The sequence below is a fragment of the Aotus nancymaae genome, unplaced genomic scaffold (assembly GCF_030222135.1).
Source record: "Aotus nancymaae isolate 86718 unplaced genomic scaffold, 86718_ANA_hifiasm-v0.15.2.pri h1tg000010l, whole genome shotgun sequence".
In the NCBI taxonomy this organism is placed as follows: Eukaryota; Metazoa; Chordata; class Mammalia; order Primates; family Aotidae; genus Aotus; species Aotus nancymaae.
Window position 1 is genome coordinate 46,793,139 of NW_026988421.1, and position 12,997 is coordinate 46,806,135.

At 30.1% G+C, this 12,997-nt stretch overlaps 1 protein-coding gene across 1 annotated transcript in view; it reads right to left on the reverse strand.

The window, feature by feature from the left end:
- The window catches only part of PCDH15 (protocadherin related 15), a 965,496-nt gene that overhangs the window by 505,616 nt on the left and 446,883 nt on the right, over window positions 1–12,997 (reverse strand). Inside the window, exon 5 of the mRNA XM_064374141.1 lies at window positions 8,073–8,228. Within this exon, the coding sequence (XP_064230211.1) occupies window positions 8,073–8,228 (156 nt within the window). The remainder of the gene's footprint in view (window positions 1–8,072; window positions 8,229–12,997) is intronic.

Consider the following 12,997-nt stretch of genomic DNA (forward strand, 5'->3'; position numbering starts at 1 on the left):
TTTCAGTAATGTTCCTCGGATTCCTTTTAACATAATATAGTTTTCATACCTGTGTTAAAAATCTTGATTCCATTTTTTTCATAAAACTAGATAATTAAGGTTTACTTCCTCTGAATAAATAATAGAAGACAAATTCATGTAGATAAATGTATTAAAAATAAGAAAAAATTATTACTATTATAGAGATTGACAAATAGCTCTATCTTTACTAAAAACTGAAAAACAATTAAGCTTAAGTTGAATGTACATATGAGCTTGTTAAATTAGAAGTTGTTGAGTATTTGAATACTTGAATGTTTTAAAACAGTTAAAATAATTGATTCCAACTTACATGCTTAAAGTAAAAAATATATATATTTAATGTGTGCTTCTTTCCCTTCCTTTCACATCCATGAATACTATTATTTTCCATCTATGTTTGTTTTTAAAAATCCACATACAAGTGGACCATCACAATTAAAATTTGTGCTGTCCAAGGGTCAACTGTAAAGTTTAATAAAATATTTCATCAAAAATAAATGCTTCATCGTGAAAACAGGTGTATTTTACTTTGAGAATAATGCTTTAGGAATCATGATTGGATGAAAGTAGAAACTGCTGGATATAATTAAAAAGTTCATTGTCATAATCGTTCCTAGCATTCAATGAGTGCTATCTACTCATTACATGCACCCAGCTCATAGGTCTCATATTACATTCTCTGTATCCTTGAATCTTCAATAACTATCCCAAAAGTACTATAGTTTATTTTTATTGAGGAAACTAAGCCTATTAGAAATTAATTTTCCATTATTATACAAGTAGGAAGTGATCACCCTAAAACTAAAACCTATGTTGTGTGATTTAAAAGCTTATTCTCTTTTCTCATAACACTGAACCTAGCACGATTATTTTACTGAACTGAATCAAGTGTAACCTTATTTGAAATTTATTCATATCAATGGTCTTTACACTTTTACACTCTTTACACTTTCAAATTTTAAGACTTGAGAAATAAATATGAATTTTCAAAATTGCATGGAATTTCTCTATGTACTCAAGCCCTATTAGTCTCTTGCCTAATGCATGTATACAATATGGTAATCAAGAGCTCAATTTTGGAGTGAGGATGTTTTGGTTTCTGACTTAGATTGGCTACTTATTAGCAGTGAAATCTTGGGCAAATTCATTAATGCTTCCCTATTTTTACACTTTCTCATCTGTAAAATGAAACCATGAACACACAAAATTTGCATCTGTGGGTAGCTATCTGTAAGTATTAAATAAGTTACATCATGGAAAACACAGATTTTGCTTGACACACAATGCACTTAATAAATGGTAACTCAATGGTAATTATTAGAATTCGCTTATCGTAAAATGTCTTTATTTCATTCAAAATCATGAGGTATGATGTCAGAAATGTGATAAACATATCTATGCACTATTATTATTATAAACAAATTTGGATAAGAACAAATTTAAAATTGGTCTAGTATAAAATTAATTCCTTATAAGTATGCCTAATGACAGAATGAGTAAGAGAAATGTTAAAATTATTATAAATCTAAAGTTTGCAGACATTTAAGCTGTTAAGCAGGACATAATTGTCTATATAATTGTTATGTCAATATTTACCAAGAATGTTGATTCTTCCAGAAACTCAATGTTATTTAAACTGCTAATATTCACCTTCCTAAATTGCGAATGGCATTTTAAATGTAAATTTATAAAGCATCCTTTAAAATTTCATGTAATTAATACTGAAAGAAACAGAACTTGATCAAACACAAATTTATTAAGCTGATCATGAAGCACTTGGGACCCTATGCATTGATCCTTATAAAGCTGTGCATGTAGGAAAATATTTCAGCAAAGAGAAAAGGAACATCTGGTCAAAGGGGAATCATATTAATGCTGCTTAATCAATGACTTTAGTATTTCTGGAACATGAAAAGTAGGGTAAAAAAGTCTCAAGTGGCATAGCAGTCATATAATGAATAAATACATAATTTCTCCCTGTTTTATAAACAGACCATAATTCAGATAGTTCATAGTTATTAAGATTTAAAAAGTGTTTCTTTGTTATTCTTGTCATCACTCATTTTAATCTATGTAATTTATTACAGTAATCTGAAAGTGTTTTACTTGTTTCTTTAAAAAATTTACTGTATATGAGCTGCTTCATAAATTTAACTCAAACTCTTGCTTTGTATCTCAGAAACAACAATATACAAATATATATGTTATAGAATGTTTTTTTCTGTATGTTGATGGTGTCATTCCTAATTTAATGATAAACCTATTTATAGTACTTCTGCAATGTGCCAGGCACTGTTCTACCCAATGAAAAACAAAGTGCCAGCTTTAACGCAGATTCAACTCTAAGGGGGTAGAAAACGAAAAGCAAACACATATACAGTATTGACGTACATAAGTGGTAGAAAGATAACCAACTTCAGATAGTATGTTACAAGACTCACAAAATGGGCAGGTCATATATTATACACTGAAAATTTGTGGGGCTTTTTTCTACTTTAAACTTTATTACATGTCTTAATTTAACCTTGTGAAGTAAAAATTCTAATATTACCATTCTCATTTCCAGGTGAGAAATCTGAAATACAAAACAAATTAAACAAAATGTTTTTGAGAAAGACAAATGAAACTAACAAATGGTAATCCGGCACCGGCGTCATTGTATATTTGTATTGTCTGCAGATTTGGCTACTATGGAAAATCTTTGAAGAATCTTTCTCAACATGATTTCTGAGTACACATGCACTAATTTCTTTTGGGTATATTCAAAGGAGTAGAATTGCTGAGTCATAGGATGTCTGCTAGTTCAGTTTTTGTTAACACTACAAAATATCTAATATAATTGTGCCAATTTACTTATCTACCAACAGTGTATGAAAGTTGTGATTACTTCATATCTCCACCAAAACATAGGAGACTATTTTCTTTCAATTAAAAGTTTACTTGAACTTAAATAAATATAATTAAAAATCCATTTTGGTAGGTAATATAATCCATGGATTACTTTTTAAAAATTCATTTTCTTTGCTGATGTATAAAATTTATTTCTTTAAAAAAATATTGACCTTGACCGGGTGTGGTGTCTCACACCTGTTATCTCAGCACTTTGGGAGGTCAAGGCCAGCAATCATGAGGTCAAGGGATGGAGACCATCCTGGCCAACATGATGAAACCTGTCTCTACTAAAAATACAAAAATAAGCTGGGTGTGGTGGCACATGCCTGTAGTCCCAGCTACTCAGGAGGCCGAGGCAGGAGAATCACTTGACGCTGTGCGGCGGAGGTTACAGTGAGCCAAGATTGTGCCACTGCACTGCACTCAAACCTGGTGACAGAGCGAGACTTTGTCTCAAAAAAAAAAAAAAAAAAAAAAAAAAAAAAAAAAAAAAAAAAAAAATTGACCTTGTTGAACTCATTTTTAACTATAATAAACTGTAATATTTTCTTCTGTAAATACTGTTGGGTAGTTCTACGTAAAATAATGCCATTTAAAAATATTTAGTTTAATGCCATTTTCCAAATATAAGGAGGATTTCTAGTTTGTTTTAATTGTATTTACTGATTTGAAGCTCAATTGTTTGATGATTAGAAAACATATTCTGTATAATTTCAGTTTAGTGGGACTAGCTGAAATTATACAGAATATGTTTTCTAATCATCAAACAATTGAGTTTAAAATCAATAAATACAATGAAAGCCCAGCATTTGGTAAATTCTTTTATATGTACCATCCATGTGCCTGAAAAGAATAAATTTCATAGTTGTTGAACACATCATTTTATAACACATCAGGTCACTAATCTCAATGATCAAATCTTACGTTTCTTTGCTCTTTTCTTTCTCTACTTATTTTGAGAGTTACTGAGAGAACTTTTGCATTAGTTTTTTATTGCTGTCATAAAAATTATCATAAATTTTGTGTCTTAAAATAATATAATTTGCTCTCATACAGTTTAGTGAGTCAGAAGTCAGAGATAGCTCTTACCAAGGTAAAATCAAGGTGTCTGTAGGACTGTATTTCTGTAGACCCGAAAATGAACTCACTTCTGAGCTCATTCAGATTATTGGCTGTATTTATTTGTTTTTATGTTGTAGGGCTGAGGGATCTGATTCCTTGGTAACTATCAAAAGGGGTTCCTTTTCAGCAATTAGAGTATATATACTTGCATTTTCAGGCTATATTATAGCTTCATTCACCTCCAAACCAGCAACAGTGGCTAAATCCTTCTCAGTGTTGGACTGCCTTTGGTATTCCCTTATGCCTCATGTTTCTCCAGTTCCTCTTCCCTTGCCACTCTCTGACTCCAAATGGAGAAAATTCTTTCCTTTCAAAGGCTCACGTTGAGATTGGGCCCACTGGAGTAATCCAGGATAATCTCCCTATTAACTTCCATAATCTTAATCTCATATACAAAGTTCTTTTCGCCAGGTAAGTGTATAGATATCTTTGGGAGGCTTTAATTTAAATTATATGACCTTCCAAGCTTCAATATTCTCATCTCTAAAATAGGGATATTCCTTTTTTGTAAAGCTACTGTGACGACTAAATAAGGTAATGTGCATAAAAAAAAAGAGCCTACCCCAGTGCTCATAGTATAGAAATAGCTCCAAAAGCAATACATTTTAATTTATTTTATTATGCTATAAGTAACACATGCTATTAGAGGTTTTTATATTTCCTTCATCTCTGCCTCAGGATGATAAAAATTAATATTGACTGAAAATTTTTTTCTCTATGAAAAGATCATTAAAAACCAAGACTCATATAATCTCTATATTAGCTTGAGATAAACAGTTCACATGCCCAGGAAAACATTATGGCTGCCTTGACTTGTTCTTGTTTGCTTACATAAAAAGAAACTTTGGGGGGTAAGATGAACCTCAAAAACCTGACATCACTGTCAAGAAGGATTTGTTTCCAAAAATTATGATCAGCAATCGTATAATTTGTTCTTGGAACCAGACAAACTATTTACTTAATGATACAACTGTTTAAAGTTAATTGAGCCTTCACTTAAAGAGATAAAAATACTTAAATGTCTTATGTCTTGCTCATGAGAAAGATATATGAAACCTTGTTATAACCCTTGTTCAACATTTAGAGGAATTAGTAATATTAATAATATCTTGGCCAATTCTTGGCAAACTAATAAAAGAACATGTTTACAAAGAGCATAAGAGGATAGCATTCAATGCATTTATAAAAGTGCTGTTTGTGATTATGATATAATATCATAACTATTAAACATATTTATGTGTAAAATAAGGTGCATGAATATAGTTATAATTTAGAATACTAGAATGTCTATTGATAAGTACTGAAGGGATGATTTAACTAAGGTCTTGAGTTTTATGTCCAACTTCGTGGCCAATTTTATAATCAACAATTTATGTTATTGCTCCAGTTTTTCAGCTTTCTCGTAGTGAATACAAAGAGTGAATAATCAGGACTTTAATTTTGGAAGCTTCTTTTATAAATCTGTGATAATGACTTTATTATACCTGTCTTTTGTATTTTAATGAAGTGTGAAATATTTTGACATTAACAATCTACTAAACTGTGAAAATGATTTTTTTTTGGAAAAACATTTGGATCTTTCTTTTCTTAATTGCATAATCTTCATGTATTACACTAAATGGAGAAGTACTATGAAAAATATCTTGCAATCTTGCACAGAATAAAACTCATTTAATTTTATTATAAAGACAGCATTGTAGATGGAAGAGACAGGGATATCTATATATACACATACATATGTATACATATATGTGTGCATATAATTTTAATGTATATTTCTAATACATAATTCATAATAGATAATTCATGTTAGTTAAACTAGTAGATAATTCATAATTTGTAATTCATTGAACTAAGTATTAGCACTATGAAACAACTATTCAAATGAAGAATGAGAAAAATAGCTAAATTTATTTTTTCTTTTGATGCTATTTCAAGGTTTAAATGGACTATTGACTTTTTTCAAGAAAATTAATATAGAGTATATGGTCAAAATCAAAGGTGAAAAATATGATCAAGAACACACATTCTATAATATCAAGCCATGGAAGATATGACCATAGTGTCAGTGGGATAGGATTGCCTCAGTTGGCTAAAGGAAAATGCATTGTTAGAAACTTACCAGTTTAGCCATATGTGGACAGCTTTGCACAATAATCTAGCATCTCAAAATAATGCTAAGATCAAATCTTTACATATTCTATAATTTTATTACTCTGATATTAAGGAGTTTAGGATTTGAAGAAATTGAAGATCAATAAATGTAAATAGGGATTATTCTATAAAAATAAGAAAAAGACAAATGAAACTTTGAGACTTGCATGGCAGGGAGGATCTTTTTCTAAGCAACGTGAACACTGTGAGCAAAATCTAAGAAATGGAGATATTTATGAGATGGGAGGAAGTTAATCTGAACGGAATGAGGCATTATCAGCAAGAATTTGGGAATGTTCTGAATACATTGACAAATGGTCAGATTATGGAAGAGCTTAAAAGTCTGTCAAAAGAAGTAACTTTATGACACCTGACAATGATGAGAAATTGCAACATTTTTGAAAAGTAGAGTTGCATGATTAAAATGGTATTTGAGGTCCCTGTTAAACAAGGCACTGAAAAGATTAGAGAGGGAAGTGGAAACAGTCAAATCACACAGGATGCCATGATATTCAAACTGAACATTATAAATTTCCATAAGAAAGATCACCTGTGGACAGGGATGCAGGAGTAATCAGATATGGCACAAAAACAGATTCTATAAGTAGATTTATTGCCTAAGATAACTCACCTATTACTTTATACCAAAATAAAGTTGGTACTCGGCCAAAGAAAACAAATATAACTCAAAGGGTATATTTCAAAATAATATCTCATATATATATATACATATACATATATATATATATATATATATAATTAAAACTAGTTACTTGGAAATCAACTAGCATCTGTTATTACAGTAGAAACTCATTAAACAAAAGTGACTCAAAGAGGTGAAGCATTTACTAACCATTAATTCATCCTGATAAAACAGTTTATATTTTGTTTTTAAGTAATATAATCTACAAAGTCTCAGATTACAAGGAACATAATTTCTTCAAACTTTCATGAACACAAAAATGTTGAAATAGCCAAAAATATTTTCAATACTTTCAAAAAGAATGTAGAAGTTAAAGGCCCAAATGATATGTTTAATTCATAAATTACCATTCTCCTATAAAGCAGGTATGTAAATTTTAAGATTTTAAAAAATCTTGAAATGTAAAGATGGTCTGCAAAAATAGGTACCATCATATTAATGTAATTCATTGTTTCATGGGTCCTACATACATATGATAGATCACATTAGAGGTACTCTAGAAATAGTTTGTAGCTTTATTAACAAAAAAATTAATACAGTATCCACGGTTTTCAAAATAAATAAATAAAAGTGTTTCTTGGCTTATGAATGTTAGCCAAAAAGAAAACAAAACAAAGCAAAACAACAAACAAACACGGCCTAATAAAAGTAATACTACTTTTTAAATACTGTTTTTCTAATTTGATCAACATGTTCCTGTAAGAATTCGATTGTGATTTATATTTAATTTTTTAGTTATTTCAGAACTTGATTTTAAAATACAGAAAATAACTTAAGAATCTCAAATATTTTCTTCCTGCACTTAATTAATATGACCACCTCAGAAATACAAAGACAACATATTTGTATTATATAAATGCCTTAGGATAATAATAATAATTCTTGTTATGCCTAAGTAATCATGTATATGGATCTAGGCAATAAATTTTCAACGGTGATGAAAAAAAAATCTCTGTATTATTACACATACATTAAATTATTTTTTCCATAGTTAAATCAATTCCTAAAATAACATCAGAAGTCACATATTTCTTCTGAGTACTATTTTTAAAAATGTTTTATTGGTATTTCTAAACAGTTAAGCTCATTATTTTAAAGGAATCATTTATAAACATTTATTGTATATAGTTAGTTACATACATCAACACAAAGGACAGAGAGAGAGTAAATAGAAACTGACCTCGTTTACTGTGGCATAGTAGCTTTCATGCTTGAAAGTGGGCGAGTTGTCATTCCTGTCTCTCACCACTATTCGCACCTCATGGTAGATAATAGTACCCACTTTTTTGTTGATGCACTGGACCTGCACCACAATGGAGTGTATGTTCATCGGTGGCTGCAATATAGAAATTGCATCTTTTAAAATACTAATTAAAAACAAAGCTTCTCATTACTGTCAAAGTACTTATTCATTCAGTACATTTTTCTATTCTTGTTTGTTTTTAAATTATAATAATCCAGAAGAAAATGATCACTTTAAGGACAAGAGAGGATAATCATTATTAATTTATTGATTGATTTTGTATCTCGGTGTATGGACTTCAGGTAACCTTATGCTCACAGTCAGTGGATGGCTGATGAATGCAACCACAGAATTAATGCTTAGAATTGATGGAATGAAACAAAGTTTGTTCCTCCAAAGACTAAAGAAGCAATAATATAAACTTTTAATTTTAAAAAGTGTTAATTAATAAATCCTTAGAGAATATTGTTTATCTTTTATGTTTATATAGATTTTTGCTAGAATATTTTATGTTCATTGCTGATCAAATTTAAAATACTGATAAAGATAAATTTCAAAATCCAGCTAACTAAACTTACAAATTCTATTCATTTAAATGCTTATTTTGCTAATCTTTCTCTAAATATGTACCTATTATAGACACATAGGCACATAGCGAATATCAGCCGATGTCTCTAAGTATAGATTTACTATAGCATTTTGTTGTATAATACTACGATGTTATTTGACAGCAATACTATACTTCATTGTAAGCTTATAGCATAATGTATCCATTACAATTTACAATGAGCTGTTTCAGTCTATTATTTTTGTCATTATAAAAACTACTTCAATATATATTATATATAAGCATATGCTCCCTTGTCTAACAATTTTTATAATAAATTCCTTGAAACGGAAAGGTATCATCAAAGGTAAACTTATTTATTCTAGTCCCATGGCTAAGAGCTTGCAGAGCAGGACTGCAAACCTACATCTATTTGACTCTAGAGTCAAGAGTATTAAGCACTACAAAATATTTCTTTGTGATTTTTAACCCCTTTTGAGCTTATACAATTTTATCTCTAAATGTATCATTGTTTGCAGTGTCCTATCCTGACCACTCCATCTTAAAAACCTCGTCTCCAGACCTCTCCTTTCAAATTTCTTCCTATTTTTCTTTAGCGTATTTGTCATTCAAAATTTGGCTTATTATATACTTTTTATATTTGTTTTGGTTCATCTGCCTTCACTAGACTGGAGGCTTAATAAAACCTGTGTGTTATTTTAGACATGATGGTATCCCTCTTCCCAGTAACCAGCCCTGTGCCTAAGACAGATGACCCATAGTCAAACTGCTTGGCTTCCAGTTGCATAACCTACTAACTGTATGATCCAGGAAAAAGTACAAAGTATCTCTATGCTTCGTTTGTTCATCAATAAAAATAAGGCTAATGGTTACACCAATGAGAATCGTAAATACTACACATGATTAGTTAGACTGTATTGGCCACATACTAAACACTTCATGGATTAAATACATACCATATTTATTAAAAAGCTAAATATCCAAAAGAATGAAAAAGTGAAATTTATAATGCATACCACATTTGTAAATGAGAAAAATGCTATAGAAACTACATCTAAACAGAAGGAGAACATTAGTTTCAAGATATTTTTATGGCCAACAAAGAAAGTTGACATGAATTTGTATCTCTCTGAATAATAGTACATAGAAAGAATAAATTGAGTCATCATTAACATATGAAAAGAGGACTCCAGTGAAATGACACATAGCTCTGTGTTTTCATATCAATTTTACTTTTAATCACTGACATAAATGAAGACATTAAAATCATGTATAAAATCTGTAAATGTCACAAAGCTCAGAAGGATGTATAATACATTTAATGACAAAAGACACGGTTCAAAGTCATCTTAATAAGTCATAATAATGGGTTACAAATGGTAAGCTTTTATAATAATAAGTATTACCCTATAATTTGTAATAGAAAAAAAGTCAATCACTCAAATGTAATAGATGGCTACCAACATTAACGTAAAAATTGTGCAATTTTGCTAGCTAAAATCTGATTTTACATGCCAGCACTATAAATAGGCTACTGGAACCACTAATGTGCACTGTACATTAATTAATAATGTCAGTTATTAATAATATAGGTAGATTATAACAGGCACCATTTTACAGGAGCATAGAAGAGGAATTTGAACACTTTTGAGAATGTATAAAATTGGAGGATTTTAAGTTTAACAAGTTATGATTTGCCAAATATCTAAATGGTTTTTATGGAAACATCCATTAGTTTATTTATTATAGTTTTAGAGAGTAGAAATAAGAAAAATGGGTGAAAAATATTTCAAAGATGTATCAAAATATCTCATGCAACTCAAATATATACACCTACTATGAGTGCATAAAAGTTTTTAAAAGCAACAGAGCGTAGATTCTGATCAGTAGAACAGTATAGTTTACATTAGAAATACATTTATACCTTCTCATTTCATCTTTCTTCCTACTTTTCCTCTGCCATTGTGAGCTAAGATGTTTGTAATGCTTCAATTTCTTGTTTTCACATTTATCTTTGTATAAAATAATAAAAAAAAAAACAGGAAGAAAAAGTGGCATAGAGCAAACTACTCTATAAAACAAGATCCATCATTGAAAATATGCCAGTCTGAGAATAAAAGACCACTGAAAATGACTAGCTCTTAGAAGTTTCCTGGAAAGAATCTGAATTAGATGACCTCCATATTTACTATCAGCTTTCAAGTGTTTGGTTTAATAGAGTTTTTAAGGGAGGTCCAGCATATTTTAATTGTAAATTAAAAACTAAATAGATATGTGTACTATTTGCCCTTGGCACATCTCTTGAAAGACAATGAGGTCAATTATGCACTTTTAAAGTTATTTATCTTCCAATTATTGCAGGAGAGACCTATAAAAACATTCTATCACAACTTCGAATTCTACATTGCGTGGTACCACTGGGACCAAAAGGTCACAGTCTTCCAAGAGAGGATCTAATGCACTGTGCACTGAGCCCTCACTTAGTCCTGCTAAGTACCCATAAATTAGACCTAACCAGGTCACCTGGAACTCTTGTCCTTCTCAACTTTAGCTCCCAGTGCAACTGTCAGTAGCATGGCTAGAGCTCAGAGGGCAATAAATTATAACCATAATAGATCACACCAAATGCAAAAACTCCCTGTGGCTAATATATAACACACAATGTCATTTGGTATTGGCATAGATTCTATTCTTCTGTATAAGAAGGTCACAAAAAGAAATAAAAGTACAGTCTACTAAGTCGATTAGTGGGAATTTAGGGACTCCAAAATGCTTAAGAATGTGTTAGGGAGATTTTGGTTTATATTTCATAACTGGTGGCAATAGTAAGTCATCGTAGTTTGATCTTTTCTAATTTTCTTTGTTTCTTCATGAAACAGAAAAGAAAAAAAAAGCTAGGTAGAAATGTGTTCATGTACTTATTTAAAACAATTAACATTCATATATACCTAAACATGCAAGCTATTCTTTCAAATTAAAAATGAGTGCTTAACACAATACCTGCACATTTGTGTATTAATGTACCAGTGTACGGGTTTCGATATGTATATCAGTAATTATATATATCAACAAGTAAAAGATAGTGTCATTAAAAAGGGGTTTGAGAGTGTGAAGAAAAAGAAATTTCCAACAACATTGTAAAAATTTTGTAATTCTAAAAAAGAAAAAAACGTTAAATAGGAATTTTTGTTATGAATTTCTCAATCATTTAGGATTCAACATGAAATGTGAAGTTTTTATAGGAGATTTGTTGATGTGAGCAGTGTAGATTATAGCATAAATCTTTGATCTAATAATTCCTTTTCTAGAAACCGAATGATTTGGAAGTCTTAATTATTTAGGGGGCAGGGAATAAATTTTTGGCAATCCTGTAGGAACTGATTTTGTTTTTCATAAGGTATAGGCAAAGTTTATCCAATCCTCACGAGTGAATTTTTTTGTAGTATTTCTATGTACTTACTACCTTTATAACATATTCTTCACTATTTCAAAAGTAATGTGGGAGACAGTGAAAAGAAATAAGACATTGTGTTATAAATAATTTTTAAATAAAAAAGCAAAAGTAAAGGAAATGGCTAGCCAGAGGTGTCAGTATCCTTCACATATTAAATTTTCACAATGAATATTAGAATATTTATAAGAAGACATTACTTGAAAATAAAATATCAATTAAAAAATATATTTAGGCATATGTAATGTAGATACACTTGAAGATTTTTTGAAGTGAATTCTTAGGGGCATTCAGTCTATTTAATGATAGGTACCTGTTATATGAAAAGTTTAGTGGGGGTAAGGATTAATCTGACATTGCCCTTGGACATTAATAGCAACTTTAAAAAAACTGATATGAGGTGAATATAAATAAAGGAAGTCAAAAACACCGTTAGATAATATGGATTTTAGAACAAGGAATTGCATACCAGTGTTATTAGAAAATAATTTATACAGAAACAGCATTTAAGATATATCTTAGCAGTAGATAAAATTTAATTGATAGCACTGGAGAACGGTGATTTCAAAATTTATGTTCAAAAGAACATCAGCGAAGGCATAGTAGGAAAATCTTAAATTATGGTTATGGGACAATAATTAGTTTAGTTTTCCTAGATTATAGTTCATATGTTTCTAAATAAAAAGAAGTGATATAAACAGGATACATCTCAAATCTAGAAAAACTCAAGAGCCAGATAGAAAACAGTTTGCAATGAAAAGCTATCTGCGGACAGAGCCTCTGTTTCAGAGCACTGAATGTAGAATAGGTTGAATCAAGAAAGGTGATAGAGAACAGTCAGAT